This window comes from Heterocephalus glaber, unplaced genomic scaffold, assembly GCF_053883595.1.
Source record: "Heterocephalus glaber isolate CG9 unplaced genomic scaffold, H.glaber_assembly_v1.0 deba00000738, whole genome shotgun sequence".
Taxonomy (NCBI): domain Eukaryota; kingdom Metazoa; phylum Chordata; class Mammalia; order Rodentia; family Bathyergidae; genus Heterocephalus; species Heterocephalus glaber.
Window position 1 is genome coordinate 13,733,117 of NW_028258161.1, and position 14,041 is coordinate 13,747,157.

General features: G+C 52.6%; 1 protein-coding gene across 19 annotated transcripts in view; it reads right to left on the minus strand.

The window, feature by feature from the left end:
* The window catches only part of Svil (supervillin), a 209,241-nt gene that overhangs the window by 6,773 nt on the left and 188,427 nt on the right, over positions 1–14,041 (minus strand). For all 19 annotated transcript variants that reach the window (XM_087207029.1, XM_087207036.1, XM_087207027.1 and 16 more), the window contains 6 exons: positions 13,886–14,030; positions 13,195–13,471; positions 8,648–8,799; positions 6,091–6,196; positions 5,280–5,487; positions 3,794–3,927 (listed from right to left, as the gene is read on the minus strand). In XM_087207029.1, coding sequence (XP_087063155.1) covers positions 3,794–3,927; positions 5,280–5,487; positions 6,091–6,196; positions 8,648–8,799; positions 13,195–13,471; positions 13,886–14,030 — 1,022 coding nt within the window. The remainder of the gene's footprint in view (positions 1–3,793; positions 3,928–5,279; positions 5,488–6,090; positions 6,197–8,647; positions 8,800–13,194; positions 13,472–13,885; positions 14,031–14,041) is intronic.

Genomic DNA, 14,041 nt, shown 5'->3' on the forward strand with positions numbered 1-14,041 from the left:
GGAAGACTTTTTCAGTTGCAACAGTAAAAGAAACAATCAAAAGGGAGAGACTTATGCATTGATTACATAAAAATGAAAAATTTTAGTACAAAAGTTTTAATACCACTTGTAATACAGCAACTAATCAGTTTCCTTACATGTGAAGGTACATAAATAAGGAAAAGACAAGTAGCTCAATAAAGTGTGTACAAATAAAACATCTGCCAAAGTAGGCACAAATTAAACATTCACCAAAGTAGAAAAACAAATGGCTAAAAATGTATATGTGAATGTATATGTTTGTGTCTGTGCATGTGTGTGTGTAGAGCAAATAGAAACTGCACTGTAGCCAATACAGACACACACACAAACACACAGACATATGTTAAGCGTTTCAGTCTTCTGATTAACAAATTAAATTGAAGCAATGATTAGTGTGATGCTAACATCGGTTATCAATCTGCTTGGATTGGGAAAAAGCCTAGGAAATCAGCAAAGCACGCTTCTGGGGTGTCTACTAGGGTGTTTCCACAGAGAGCTGGCATATGGGACAGCAAACCGGGGGAGACGAGACCCGCGGATATGGGTGGTGCCATCCAACAGGTGGGGCCCAGATGGGCCAAAAGGGAGGAGGAGCAGCACAAGCTCTCTCCCTGCCCCCTGTCTTTGCTGGCTGCTGTGAAATGAATGGCTTTCCCCTCCACGTCCAGCCACCATGATGTTTCTGCCTTGCCACAGGCCCAGAAACCACGGAGCAGCTAACCAGGACTGCAACATCTGGAACCGAGAGCCAAAACCAACCTTTTCTGCTTTAAACTAACTTGTCAGGTACTTTGTCACAACAAGGGAAAGCTGGCTAACACACCAAGCTATCGGCCCCAATGTATCTGGCAAAGAGGAAGAAAATAATGTGCTGAGTTTATGACTGTGTTGGGAAAGGCACACTTTTGTCCATCACTGGTAAGAGTGGAACCTGGCACTAACGTTGTGGTGGACACATGTTGGTATATACTATATGACTTGTAACCTGATCAGGCAAGTGCCATAACCAGGAATTCACCTAATTAGGGATGAACACACATACTCATTTTAAAATTTATGTAAAGTGCATTATTACATAATAGAGAAAAACTAGACCATCTCCCCAGCTATAGAAAACTGTTGAGTAGAGTGTAGCATCAATTCATGGAACCCCCTGCGCCCTAAGTCTAAAGAGTAGCGACTTGGGAACTTAGTCAGAAGAAAGGGAGAAAGTGGATTATACAACAGTGGGTCCAATTTTATTTTTGAACATAGATATTGCAGATGGCACAGAAAAATGTGAATCCTAGTTATATCTGAGAGACATTACACATGATTATTTTCTCATCTGTCTAATTTCAAACAATTTCTATCACTGAGAGGCATTATGTATAAAAAGTTACATACAATTTACAGAACTGGAGAGGCAGAGGCTAACAGAATGGTTGTGCGACGTGCCGCTGCCGTCCAACCTAACCTAGGTGATTCACTTCCCTCTGCGTGTTGCCTCATTTTTAACAGTGGGAGAGGGCTGGATAGGGTGCGTTAGTGAAAAAAAAACTATGTAGGGTAAATGGTCTCTGGGATGTCAGAGTGGCTTAATAAATATTTGCCTTACTTATATTACTAATCCGTACTTAAGAAAAGGCAGATAAGTGCAGACTTGCACACCGACGCGCCCTGGTGAATGGGGACATCTATGCTGTAAGCAGCGGTCACCATCTTTCCAAACAAGGCCAACGACTTCGAAGGGCTACGGGGGTAAGAGGGGCCTGCTTCCTTTCAGACAGCCACTTTCCCTGCCGCCACTTTCTCAGGGGTGGCCATGGGGACACAAAGGAAATGGTGCTTGCACCTAGTCCCTGAGATGCCTGAGGCCCTGAGAGCTGAATCCCACGTTTTGGTGCCCTGCTGTCCCCTAGGGAGAGAAAACCGGTCCATCAGCTGGATGCAACACTCATGAAGCTAAATTCCAGCTGGACTGAAGAATTAAGGTAAAACATGACAAACAGAACCAAAGAAAAACACACAGGATTTCAACATCTTTGGGGTAAGAAAAGCCTAGACTGACAAACATCAGAAAATAATGAACGGGGTGTGGCTGGGTAGCCCGTGCCCCTCCCACGGGCCACCTACATTTGTCAGCTTTGGTGACAGTGGGTGCTCTTCGCAAGCCCAACTCAAAACGTTCAGCACAAGCTGGGCATGAAGAAGATGATCAACAGAGATGTCACCCTCCCCAAGGTGACTTTCCCCTGTGATCCCTATCCTAGTGGGGTTTCTTCCTTTAATCATCCATTTCTACACTTCAGTCCTTTTCTCAGTTGGATTCTTCTGCTCTACCCAAGACTGGCACCAAGAACAGACAACACATTAAATCATCTAGTCCCTAAAAGTGTTCCTTTGAACTCTGATACTCCTCCTCCTACAGATCGAGCAGCCCTAGTCAAATGCTCCAAAATCCAAAGCTTTCTGAGCAGAGAAATGATACCACAAGTAGAAAATTCCACAACTGACCTCATGTGACAGGTCACAGTCAAAACACGGGTCCTAAAACATTGTATAAATGACCTTCAGGCTATCTGTGTCCAGGTGGGAGACATAAGTTTTGCATCTAGTCTTGGGTGCCATCCCCGAGATGACTCATTATGTGATATGGAAACACCTCTGGTTCCAGGCATTTCAGACAGGAGGTGCATAGCCCTGCTGTGCTTTCCTTTTCTGTGCTATAATGGAGAAAAACTGGAAACATCTCCCCAGCTGCAGAAGGCTGTGGAGTGGAGGTTTCTCCAGCCTCCCCCAGGCTTCCGCTCACCTCCTCAGCAGCCACGCAACCTCCTGCCAGCTGACTTGACACTGCTTGGTGAGGCCTCTGATGAGCAGCTCGCGCTCAGGCCCAAGGGCATTGCTCTGTTGTCCTGGCGCCATTGACAGTGGCACCTGTCCCCTCCTGATACCCAGGACCTTGCTCATGCGCTTTTCACAAGTTCCTTCCTGCCTCTGAATCGCCAGTCCTAGCTGATGGCCACACCCAACGTCACACACTTGTGTTCTGCTCTGCCTTTCTGAGGGCTGGGTCCCTGGCTCTGTCGCAGAGAGGTCAAGAGCTTCTGCACGAAGCCCAGTGGTTCCACGCCCGCCCCTCCTCCTGCCTGCCCCCCTGGCCGACTCATGTTGTGTCCCTCAGTGGTCTCCTCTTAGCCTGTCTGAGTTTTAGGCTCCCAGTTCACAGGCTGCTGGCAGTTTTCCTGTGTTCACGACTCATGAAACATCTCCTAGGTTTGCAGGGCTTCAGTCCCTGCCCTCCACGCCTCCCTCCGGCAGTGACTTCTGTGAATGGCTCAGGCTTTCGGCCTCCCACTCAGATCCTCCCTGACGTGGCCCGGACCCCTCTGTCACCAGCCTTCCCCCTCTCCCCCGCGCCTGGCTGCTGGGCCGACTGCACAGCGTCCTGTTCCGCAGGCCACGCGGTGCTGTTGCTCACTGAGCCCCCGGAATTTTCTTCTCTCTGCGTTGCACCCACCTCCAAGGCACTGGGCAGCGCCACCTTTTCCATAAAGTCGTGGGGTCTCCTCAGCTCCCCTCACCTGTACCTCTTCCGTGACACAGCGACTTGGGTTTTGGGTTCTAATTACTCACATGTGTGCACCGCTGAGCCCCTCCACTGGGTGGTGGGCTTGGAGGACAAAACCTGGGTTTGGTTCACTGGGTGTCACGCATAGCATATGCTCAATAAATACTGAACCATCAGAGTGAAGCAAAACCAGCCGAAGGCTCTGGGCCGTGGCATTACCTTGAAGCATGCAGTCGTAGGCTTTCCTGTCCCTCCTGCCTAGCGCGTCCCAGAAGCCCAAGGGCTCAGCCCCTTCCTCACACTCGTGAATCGTCACGTTGCTGCTGCTGTGCAGTCCGGCTTCCAGGGGGCATCTGCGTGGGACAAACACCCATGAGGCCCTGTACGCTGGGGAAGAGCCAGCAGCACAAACTCCCGAGGACGCAGTCAAGGGGCCGGCTCACTCAGTTCCACTGGCTTCGGTTCTTACTAATAATGAAAATAAATTCTTGGAAGAGGAAGGGCTGGCGTGGCCCTAGGGAGAATCACACGATTACATGTGATAAGCAGTGAAAATAATCCACAGTTTAACTTACGACACACTTTTACTGTTTCTTGTCCTTTAGGGCTAGAACGTAAATGTCATGCAGAGAAGGGAGTGGGTTTATTCACTGCCCAGTCCTGGTCCCTAAATCTATGCTTTGCACAAAGAGGAGCTCAAACATGTTCTGCTGACTGCACTGGTAAACGAATAAATGAATTTTGGCTGTTTCGTTTTTTCTCAGTGGTCCAGGTGAACACAGTGGCAGGGCCTGAGCGCCCTTGGACAGCCGGTTGAGCACCATTTTCCCCCACTCCCTGCTCTGCAGCCCACAGAGCAATGCTCGAGACAGCTGCCCTCCGTCTGTCGGCCGCGAGCTCGCTTGTGTCCCTCCCTCTCACTGCCCTCCCGAGCAGAGCTAAGTTCTCCAGGTGACGGGGGTGGGGGCAGGAGTGACAGCCTTCTTGATCTTCCTCCCCAGGCTCCAGTGTCCCCTCTCCCCAGGCCCTTGCTCAGTGCTCTGCCTCCAGAAGAGGGCTCATGGCCAAGGGACAAGACCCACACCGGGGCTCTGTGCCCAAGGGACCCCTGCCGGGAACTGCTGAGAAGGTCGCAGTGCTGTTCTCCACGGGGGACATCTCACTGTCCTCCCGATGCTTTTCTAGCTTTTCCCCTGCTGTTCTGACAAAACTAAGACTTAGAATCCCTGGAAGATATTTAGAATTTGCTCTTTAAATATCAAAGGATTCCCGGCTTATAATTGAAAAGCTGAACTGTACCTATGAGGATGAAGCTAATGTGTCTGCTGCCGTCATTTCCCTTGCTCTCGGCAATGCCTGTTTTTGTTGTTGTTTTTGGAGATGGGGTCTTGCTGTGTTACAGGCTGGCCTCAAACTCCTGGGTCGAGCAACATTCCCGCCTCAGCCTCCCATGTAGCTGGGACTAGCAGCACCATTGCACCTGCTCAGTGCTGCCGTTTACTGAGGCGGGTGAATCTCAGAAAGCTGGCGACGCCCTCACCTCAGAGGTCCTGGCTGAATGGGTCCCACCAATTCCACCCACCTGTCTCTTGATGTCTCTTTGGGCATACCAGGTGTCCATGGGGGGCCTTTCCCTCCTGGCCTGCTCTCATCCCACTCGGAGGCCCCTTCTGAGGACAGCTCTTCATGGGCACACGATACTCACTGCTCCTTGATTTTGTTCGCTGCAGTCCTTCCCACCTCCTTCGTGTGGGCCTGCGCTTTGCATCCGTGCCACAGGTAAATCAGGGCCTTGTTGACGTTGAGGACCACCATGGAGGTTCTGGACCTCAGGCTGCTGCAGTGACAGGCCACCTCCAGCAAGTTCCCTTCCACTGGCACTTCCCCTCGTACACAGTACAGCCTCCACTCACCTGCAGGGGGCGCCAGGAGCACAGTTAGGCCTGAGCCAGCCACCACACACAGGGCAGGGGCTCCCGGGAACAGGGGAGACCCAGGTCCCTGCAGCCTCCATTCAGCTGAGTGAGGACCACATCTGGGCTTCCCAGAATCATTTTGTTATGATCCCAGATCATAAGCAAATCATTTTGGAGTTAGTTAGAAGCAGGTTGCCAGAAGTTCAGGATGCAGAAAGACTTCTTCTCCACAATTTACACAGTAAGTCGCACAGCTCTAAAGCTCGGATTGTTTTCGGTGGGGGGAAGCTGACCAACAAGAAATTATAATTTATAATAGATGAGCCACTGATTGTTTTCCTCTCCTAAAAAGTGCAGTCAGAGAATTTAGTTCAAGGCAAAGCAATCTTCCAGCGTCTTCCACACAAAGGTGGGTCCGAAAAGAAATTCAGTGTGTGTGCGTGTTGAGGGGGTGGAAAGCTGATCCATCAGGCCAACACCAGGAGGTTTCCATTGGGAAAGCCGCAGCTAGATGAAGATAGACGCACTTTCTACCCCTTACCCGTAAGATGCCTCTGGGAGAAGGAAGCCTTATGAATCCCAACAACAGCCCAGACTCACTCTGCGTGTTCTCCTCTTCCTCCTCGCGGCGCCCGGAGTGCACCACCATCCCGCCCTGGAAGCACTGGAGGAAGCAGGGCGGCTCCTTCCCCTGCAGGACCTGGACCTTCAAGGTTAAACACAGTTGGTCAGACGGCAGGGCTGGGCTCCCACCGTCACAGCACAGCGCACGCCTGCTGTCAGGCATCTGAAAACTCTGAGACCCACACACGCAGGCCAGTGACAGCGCTGCACCCAAAGACCAGCACTGTCGCTTTAAGGTGTATCACTTCCTTCAAAGCATTTTTCAGGTCTATGTTTGGTCCTAAACGAAAGCAGGAGTGTTGTTTTTCTGTTGCCTTATACCCTCATTTTTAGCACTCATTATTTTTTTCTTGTTGATATTCTTCTGAAACATGAATTTTGACATTTGGAGGCTCTTCTGTGATGTGGCTGCCACACGACTGACATAACACACTTTGAACGAAGTGTAGCTCTCAGAGACAAGAGTGCCTAATCACTCACTTGGTAATTCTGGGGGTGGGGACGCATGCTTTGTAACCAGCTCAGTAATCGGATCTTAAATGTCCCCGAAGGCCCACGTTTTGGAGGCTTTGGTTCCCAGCGTGGTGCTACTGGGAGGTGGTGGGACCTTTAAGAGGCGGGGCCTAGCGGGAGGAAGTGAGGTCATTGCGCGTGGCCCTGAAGGGGACTGTGGCACCTCAGCCTCTTCTTCTCTTCCACCTGCTGGACATGAGTAATTTTGTTCCTCCACGTGTTCCTCCATGACAGGCTGTCTCATCACCAGCCTAAAGAAGTTGGCCTAAAAGCCAACTGATCATGAGACAGAACCTCTGAAGCCATGAACCGCGATCAACCTTTTTCCTTTTGAAGTCCATTACCTCAGGCATCTGTTATGGTAATGGAAAGCTAAGGCACGGTCCCACAGTGTGCTCACGCAGCACTGTGCCTCTCCCAGGACCTCCGCTCTTCCTGTTCACGCGCTCTCTCTCATCAGGGCTCAGCTGCCCCTTAACGGATACTAGCAGTGGGTCCACTCACTCTCACTTTGGCAGGATATTTCCCCTTAAAGAGGAAATGTCCACTGAGCTGGCAGTCGGGGAACACTGAACAACAGGAAGCATTCCTTGCCATGAGTCAACTTCCCAACCTTGGCCCGTTTTCCACGAAGGCCAGTCAAGTGCCATCCTGTGGCAGTGTTTTATACCGTGTGTGGACAGTGATGTTTCCATTGGGTGGACTGAGAAGAGCTAAAATGCCCAATCCAGAGAGATTGAGACCAAAGCTCTAAGGTCGCTTTTAAGGCATTAATAGAACATTATTCACCCAGGCCTTTACAGAAGAAAAGGTGGTGGAGATGACCTGCTCTTAGGAGGAAATTAAAATGCAACTCTTGCTGACCACTATTTTGAAAACATGTTCCATAGTAGACAATATGCATTACAGGCTTTTTAGGGAGGATTATCAGTTCTGAGGACTCTGAAAGGCTGTGTTTCTGTTTCTCTGCTCTTTCCTTATGCTATTCTCAGTCACTCATCCAAGAGGGGGGAAATATTACGGTGTCATGTTTCCCAAAAAGCCTAGTGTCAGCTCTTAATTTCTGGTACCAAAGGATGAGACACATGGCGTAGATTATCCAAGCAGTAAAGGGAAATGTTCACCCAACACTGGGATCGGGCAGGGGAACCGGTCGGGCATGATGCAGGCCCTGGAGCTGCAAGGCCGGCATTGCTGGGTCTCTGCTGCTCCTGGGGGAAGATGGGTAAGTACGTACACCCCGTGACTAGTCTCAGGTGGCGGCAAGTAGTAAGGAGACAGCGCAGTAAAGGGACCGGGGTGAGGGGTGTGGGAGGCGTGTGAGTGACAGGGGCACTAACAGTCACCCTCGTCCTAAGAGGTGGGTGCTACGTGCTGAGATCATCACGTTTCCAGGACTGCACATCTGGATGCAGGGCTGCACCCCAGAGGTACAGGTCTGAGGGAGTGTGGCAAGGTGTGCCTGAGATCGGCAGGCAGGCCGGAGCAGCCTGGGCTCAGGGCAGAGGAGGAGGAGGCTGGGGAGGCGTGCAGGGAGAGCAGGAAGCGCTGGAAATGACGGGAGCTCACTTAGGGCCATGACACAAACCAGTGGGCTCTGGAAAAATCACTGGGTTGATTTTCACCCGGTGGGAATATCCCGTGTTTCCCACGGGTCTCTGGGGCTTCCTTCAGGTGAACTGGCTAAGTGCTGCAAGCAATGGCGTGGGTGTTTGAGGTGCTCTCGGGATGGTGTCCAAGTGGGGCCTCCCAGGGGAGCATGAGAGAGGCCCGTGCTGCTGGGTCCTTGCCAGCTGGGCACGCAGTGTTTGGAGTCTCTACCAATCCTAGGAGGGGGTAATGGGTCTCCTCGTTCGATCTGTAATTCCTCAGTTACCAGTTAGGTGGAAACCTTCAGAAACACTCACTGGCCCTGGCATGGCTCCGACAGCTGCCGCTTGCACACAACACTGGCTGCCAGATCACACTGCAGGGTTGAGGACGACGCAGCGTCCCCTTGGGCCCCTGCGCAGCATCTTACCTGCGCGCCCCTCTCCTCATCCAGCTCCACCGTCATCAGGGCTGAGGTTCCCTTCTCACTCACAGTCGAGTGCCGGCCTTGCCAGAAGAAATAGACGCATTTCTCCCTGCCAGCCACTCGGGCCAAATGCTCTCCCCTCTGTCTGCTTCCCACTGCAAACACAGAATGGCAGAGGGTGAGGAACCAGCTGAGAAACGGGAGGAAGAGCAGGTGCTTCGCCTCGGGACACGGGGCTGACAGACTTGGCAACTCCGAGAGGGAAGCCAGCCTCTGCCAATGGTCCAGAGCTGCCCACACAGCGAAATGCAAAGGCAAATGTGTGTCATCCCAGAGGGAGGTGACAGGTCCCTCAAGTGTGCCACAGGGAGAAACGGTGATGCTGGAGCCGGAGCATGGGCTCACGCAAACACATGTGTGTTTTCCACATTGCTCCACTCTTTGGCAAACGATTAGCCAGGAGAGGAGCAATACTGAAACAACAGCTCGACCGGCGTTAAGTGTAAAGGGAAAAATGCAGATGGTTACAACTATTCCAGTTTCAACAAAAAAGATGACAACAGCTTTGAAATTTCCAAGTTCTGTCAGCAATGGAAGAGATAAATTGCTGGTCTATCATTTTCATCAAATCTCAGGGCCTTCCTGCCTGTCCCCAGAGGGTGGCAGGCAGCAGTGCTGACTGTTCCCCCTGCAGGCTATTCATTCTAATGAACAAGCGGAAGAGCACGACAGTGTTAGATAGTGACAAATGTTATGAGCAAAGCAGATGGCGGCCAGGACACCCGGCCAGTGGGGGCTGACAGGACTGTGCTCAGGCAAGGTCCTTTGGAGAAGCTGGGCAAGTGGTGGCTTGTGGGAAGCCTTCCAGCTTCTAGGGGCACAGCCTGAAGGTGAGAGGGAACCCCACCTCTTCCTTTCTCCCCCTTTTCATGTCCAGGGCAGGAAATGAGCTTTCGTCTGTCACCCACTCTCTGCCATGATGTGCTGCCATTGCCAGAGGCCCAGGGCAACTCCATGGACTGGAACCTCTAAAACCATGAGCCAAATACACCTTTCTCTTTACGAGTTTATTATCTCAGGTATTTTGTTACAGTACAGAAAACTGACGAGCAAGGAAACAATGAGAGCAGAATGTAGTTGGTGTTAACACCCATACAGATTGAAAATTAATGATAACAACGGGATTCTTTGGGACTGCATGACTTCAATCTTTCTTTGCTCCAACACTATTTGTGAAACTCGAGTTGTTTGGAGGTTTGAAGGTAGGAGGAAAGCTAATTCAAGTTCTTAAGAGGTCAGGGGCCACACTATTTGATTTCTGGTCCTTTTCTTAGCAAAGTACCCTTTAACGGTTTTCACAAATGAATCTCAGAATTTTTTGATAAGTACAGCCACCTAGGAACTTGACTATACATCACTGCTTGAATTAGACTGACCCCGAATCACTGGGCTCTTTAAGCTGGGTCTCCTGACCTCACAGAGGCACAAGCCATACCCTGCAGCTGCAGCCTGAGATGGGCACGGGTGGCACAGAGGGTGACCCATGTGGGCCACCAGCACCCTCTATGAGGAGACTGCGCTTCCTCTACAGCTGCTGCTTTTTGCTCACCCTGACCAACAAGAATACCCGAGCTCTGAGTCCAGTCTCATTTGTGGGTGCAGTCCTGTTAGGGTTTGGGCCTGGATGTCCCCCCAAAGACTCACGTGGTCATAGGCTGGATCTAGAGTGTGTGAAGCTGGGATTGAGTCATGGTTTGATGCTAGGCTCAAGGGCACTAGGATTAAGGGTGTGCATGCTGCCTGCCCTAAGTAGTCTGGATGGGATAAAAGAAGCAGAAAGATGTGGTGAAGGCCCCTGGTTGCATTTTGCTGTCTTCCACTGCCATGAACTGTGTCCCTTGTCGCCCTTGCTGCCTTGTGGATGCCATGTTGTTTCTCCTCTGTGATGCTTGGTTGCCATCCCAGCCTCGAAGCTGGCCAATTATGGACTGAAACCTCTACGAACTGTAAGCCAAATAAACCCCTTCCCCTCTATCTTTGGGTGTCGGGTATTTTGTCTCAGTTATGAGAGAAAAGTAACTAACACAAGCCCTGATGGGGTAAGAGCGACGGGGAGCTGGACTAGCAGCCATCCAAGGGCCAGCACTTCCGGCCCGGCCACAGAGTGGCTGTAAATGCCCCAGGCGGCTGCTCTATTCCCAGGTGGATGCACAGGGGCCGAATATTCTACCTTCATCCTCTGGAGCTGGAGGTTTCCAGAGCGGGAGCTTTGCTCATGAAGATACTGCTGTGAGATGTACACTGGGTTTCTCGGGAAGAAATTTAAAAGGATCTCCTGGGTCATCATGATTTCCTAGGAGCCTCTAAGTAAACACTCAGTGAAAATCTTGGAAACCCTAGACTGATTTTCTCAAATAACAGTAATTCACTTTAATGCAGTTTTAGCCATTCATTCACTTACTACTACTTCTGTTTAGAACAGTGAAGATGAGAAAGTGACTACATATCAATTTGTTTTGCCCCTTTGTCTCATTTTATCAGACATGTATTTCCCTCTCGGCGTCTTGGGAAAGACAAGTAAGTGCCTTTAAAGCTTTTGCCTTCAGGTTCCTAGTTCCACCATTCCACGGCCCGTGGTCCCTGCCCCCAGCACACACTGAGATCCCCAGCACTGCCTCATTGCCTCCGGCCGTGTAGACTGCCACGGCCGCTGGCTGCCTCTGCGTGACATCAGGGACCCGAGGCCCCCTTGATCACTCTCTGGCAACCCTGTCCCTCTGGGCAGGCCCACGTGACCCCATCGTCCAGCTGAGGACAGTGGCTGGGTGTGGAAGATCCTGGGCCTACACCAGGAGCAGGCGCCAGGCACTGCACTGAGCATCGCGAACACCAGATTACGCTGTGCTGTAGGCCAGGGGAAAGTCGGGGCTCAGGCTTCACCTGCCTTCACCGGACACGCATGGTGGCCAAGCGAGGCCTGGGCCACTGACTCTTGGCTCTGGGCTCCAGCGCCCACGGCCTCTCCTCCAGTGGGAGTCTCCTTGGGAAGGGGCAGGCGCAGTTCTGATTATGAGGAGGAAGAGGCAGACGGGAGATGCCCTCCAGCGGCGCCTGTTCCATACCCCACGCCAGCCTGGAAGGGGGCCCCCGCCAGACCTGCGTTTGCTCCGTCTGTGGAGGAAGGTCCCCGAAGCAACTGGCTCAGCTGTGCCCTGGGGCCTGGGCCCGTGGGTCCTCCTATGGGCACCGTCTGTCACCCCAAATCCTGTGCTGGGACCCAGACTCTGCCTTCCTCCGTCCCACAGGATGAGCAGCCTAGCAGGGTCACAGCAGACTCAGCTTTGGAAAGCAGCCACTTGGGTTTCCGTGGACTGCGCTGCTACCTGCTGTCTGCCAGACTCCAGGCAGGCTACTCCATCTGCTGTTCTGCCGCTCATCTGAGAAATCTGTGCAAGGAGAGCCACCACCAGGTGCGGGCTTAGGCCGCCAGCAACACACCTCAGGGCCAGTGGACGCTCCAAGCCGCAGCCCAGCTCTGCCCACCACACGCCCCACCCTGCCAGCGATGCCCCCGTCAGGCTGGGCCTCCGCACTGCACTGTGGCAGAGCCCATGTCAAGGGAGTGGTGTCCTCACCACCAGGCCCACACCCCTCTCCTCCACTGCCCTATTGTCATTTACTCCACACGCTGCTAGGCGGCGGGGCCTGGGGCATGACGCCCACTACTTAGCAGACCTACTTGTGATGAATCGGGAAAATCAAAGGGGTCTCAGTTTCTGCTCTGCAAACAGATGTGTGCTCGCTGGCTTCCTGTGGCTCAGAAACGGGGCTGCAAGGAGGTCTGCAAGCTCTCTAGCAAGCCGAGTCCCAAAATCAGTGGTGACAGAAATGTGCTCCTCACTGGCGAGGAGCACAGTGGGCAGCGGAAGTGGACTGAATCTCCAAAGTGCACGGCAGGCCCTTTCTCCTCATGGCCCTGGTGTGAAGTGAAACTAGAAGATCTCTTGGGGAGGAACCGCAAAGAGTTCCGACCACAAAGCGTGGCCAATGCTCCCAGACTCACAGAAAGATGTTTTTGCAGCGCTGGGGATTGAACCCAGGACCTCACATGTGCTAGGCAAGTGCTCTGCCCCTGAGCTATATCTCCAGACCTCTCACTTGAAAAAAAAAAAGCAAAGACTTTTCAAAGTGTATTTACTAAAATATCCCTTCACCATTCTGGCTCCAGTTGAAATCTTTGAGATGTGTTCTAGTTAGTGGCTGTTTGGAGCAGCACACAGCTCAGGGATTGTTTGGAGGCAAAGTGGCACTGGGGACTGAGAGGGGACTCAGTGAGGGCAGCGGGAAGCCCAAAGTGTCAGGCTTGCTTCCTGCTATGAGCACAGAGACACAGTGGTGCTGGCTGGGAGAGGCCTCGCTTCCCAAGCTGTCCTCAGCAGGGCACAGCTAGCTTGCCGCATGCACGCACACAGCCGTGGGGGTCCCGAGGTGCGTGCAGCGGGTCCTGCCCTCCACCCCACTCTGGACCGAGGGACAGAGGTGTCACTAACCTGCAGTGCTCACCATGAACTTCCACTTGACCACATAGGCATCGCCCTCATGGAACTGGCCGATGCTCTGTTTCGGGAGCCTGCTGTAGTCAAACTCCAGGATGTGCCAGACGTCCACGGAGACGCTAGCAATCTCGAACTGCCTCCTGTCGTCCCCTTCCACCAGGCCGTAGCCTCGGCCCACATTCACCCCATCCAGGACGGTGCTGGCCACCACCTGGGGCAGCTGCACCATCCGTGTCACATCGTATGGCTTGACGTCCGCCCTGGCCTCTTCCTGTGGGGAACACAGGGATGTGTGTTCAGCTGCCTCTGATCGACAGCGGCCTCCTATCATGCTCCAGGCTGCTTCCACTGCCTTCCCTCCCTCCCTCCCTCCCTCCCTTCCTCTATGGAAGGAACTCAGGGCCTCGCCCCTGCCGCCCTCGAGGCAGGCAAGCACTGTGCCCTGAGGCGAGGCACACCCTCAGCAGCCCTGCTTTTCCCTCACAGGGCAGCGGAGGGTCAGCTTTCACACGCTGTGCCGCCTGGGGTTGTGGACTGCCTTTGGGGGAAGCCTCTAGGGGCCACTACGGTGAACTGGATACCCTTTGCTCTATTCCCGTTGCACCCTGGGAAGGCTCTGACCACCCAGGCACATTTTGTTGAGATGCACACCAAGCTCTGAGTTTGAAGCTGGTCCCTGGAATACCTTCTGCTGCGCAAGATCCCCGCTGTTCTTGTCAGTAGGTCGCTTCAGTTCCGTCCAGTCAAGAAATTTCTCTTTGAACAAAATAGTCTCATTGTGTTCTGTAAGTCTCCCAAATATCGCCCAATCAGGCCGCCCTTGTCCTTTTCTGGGGAGAGG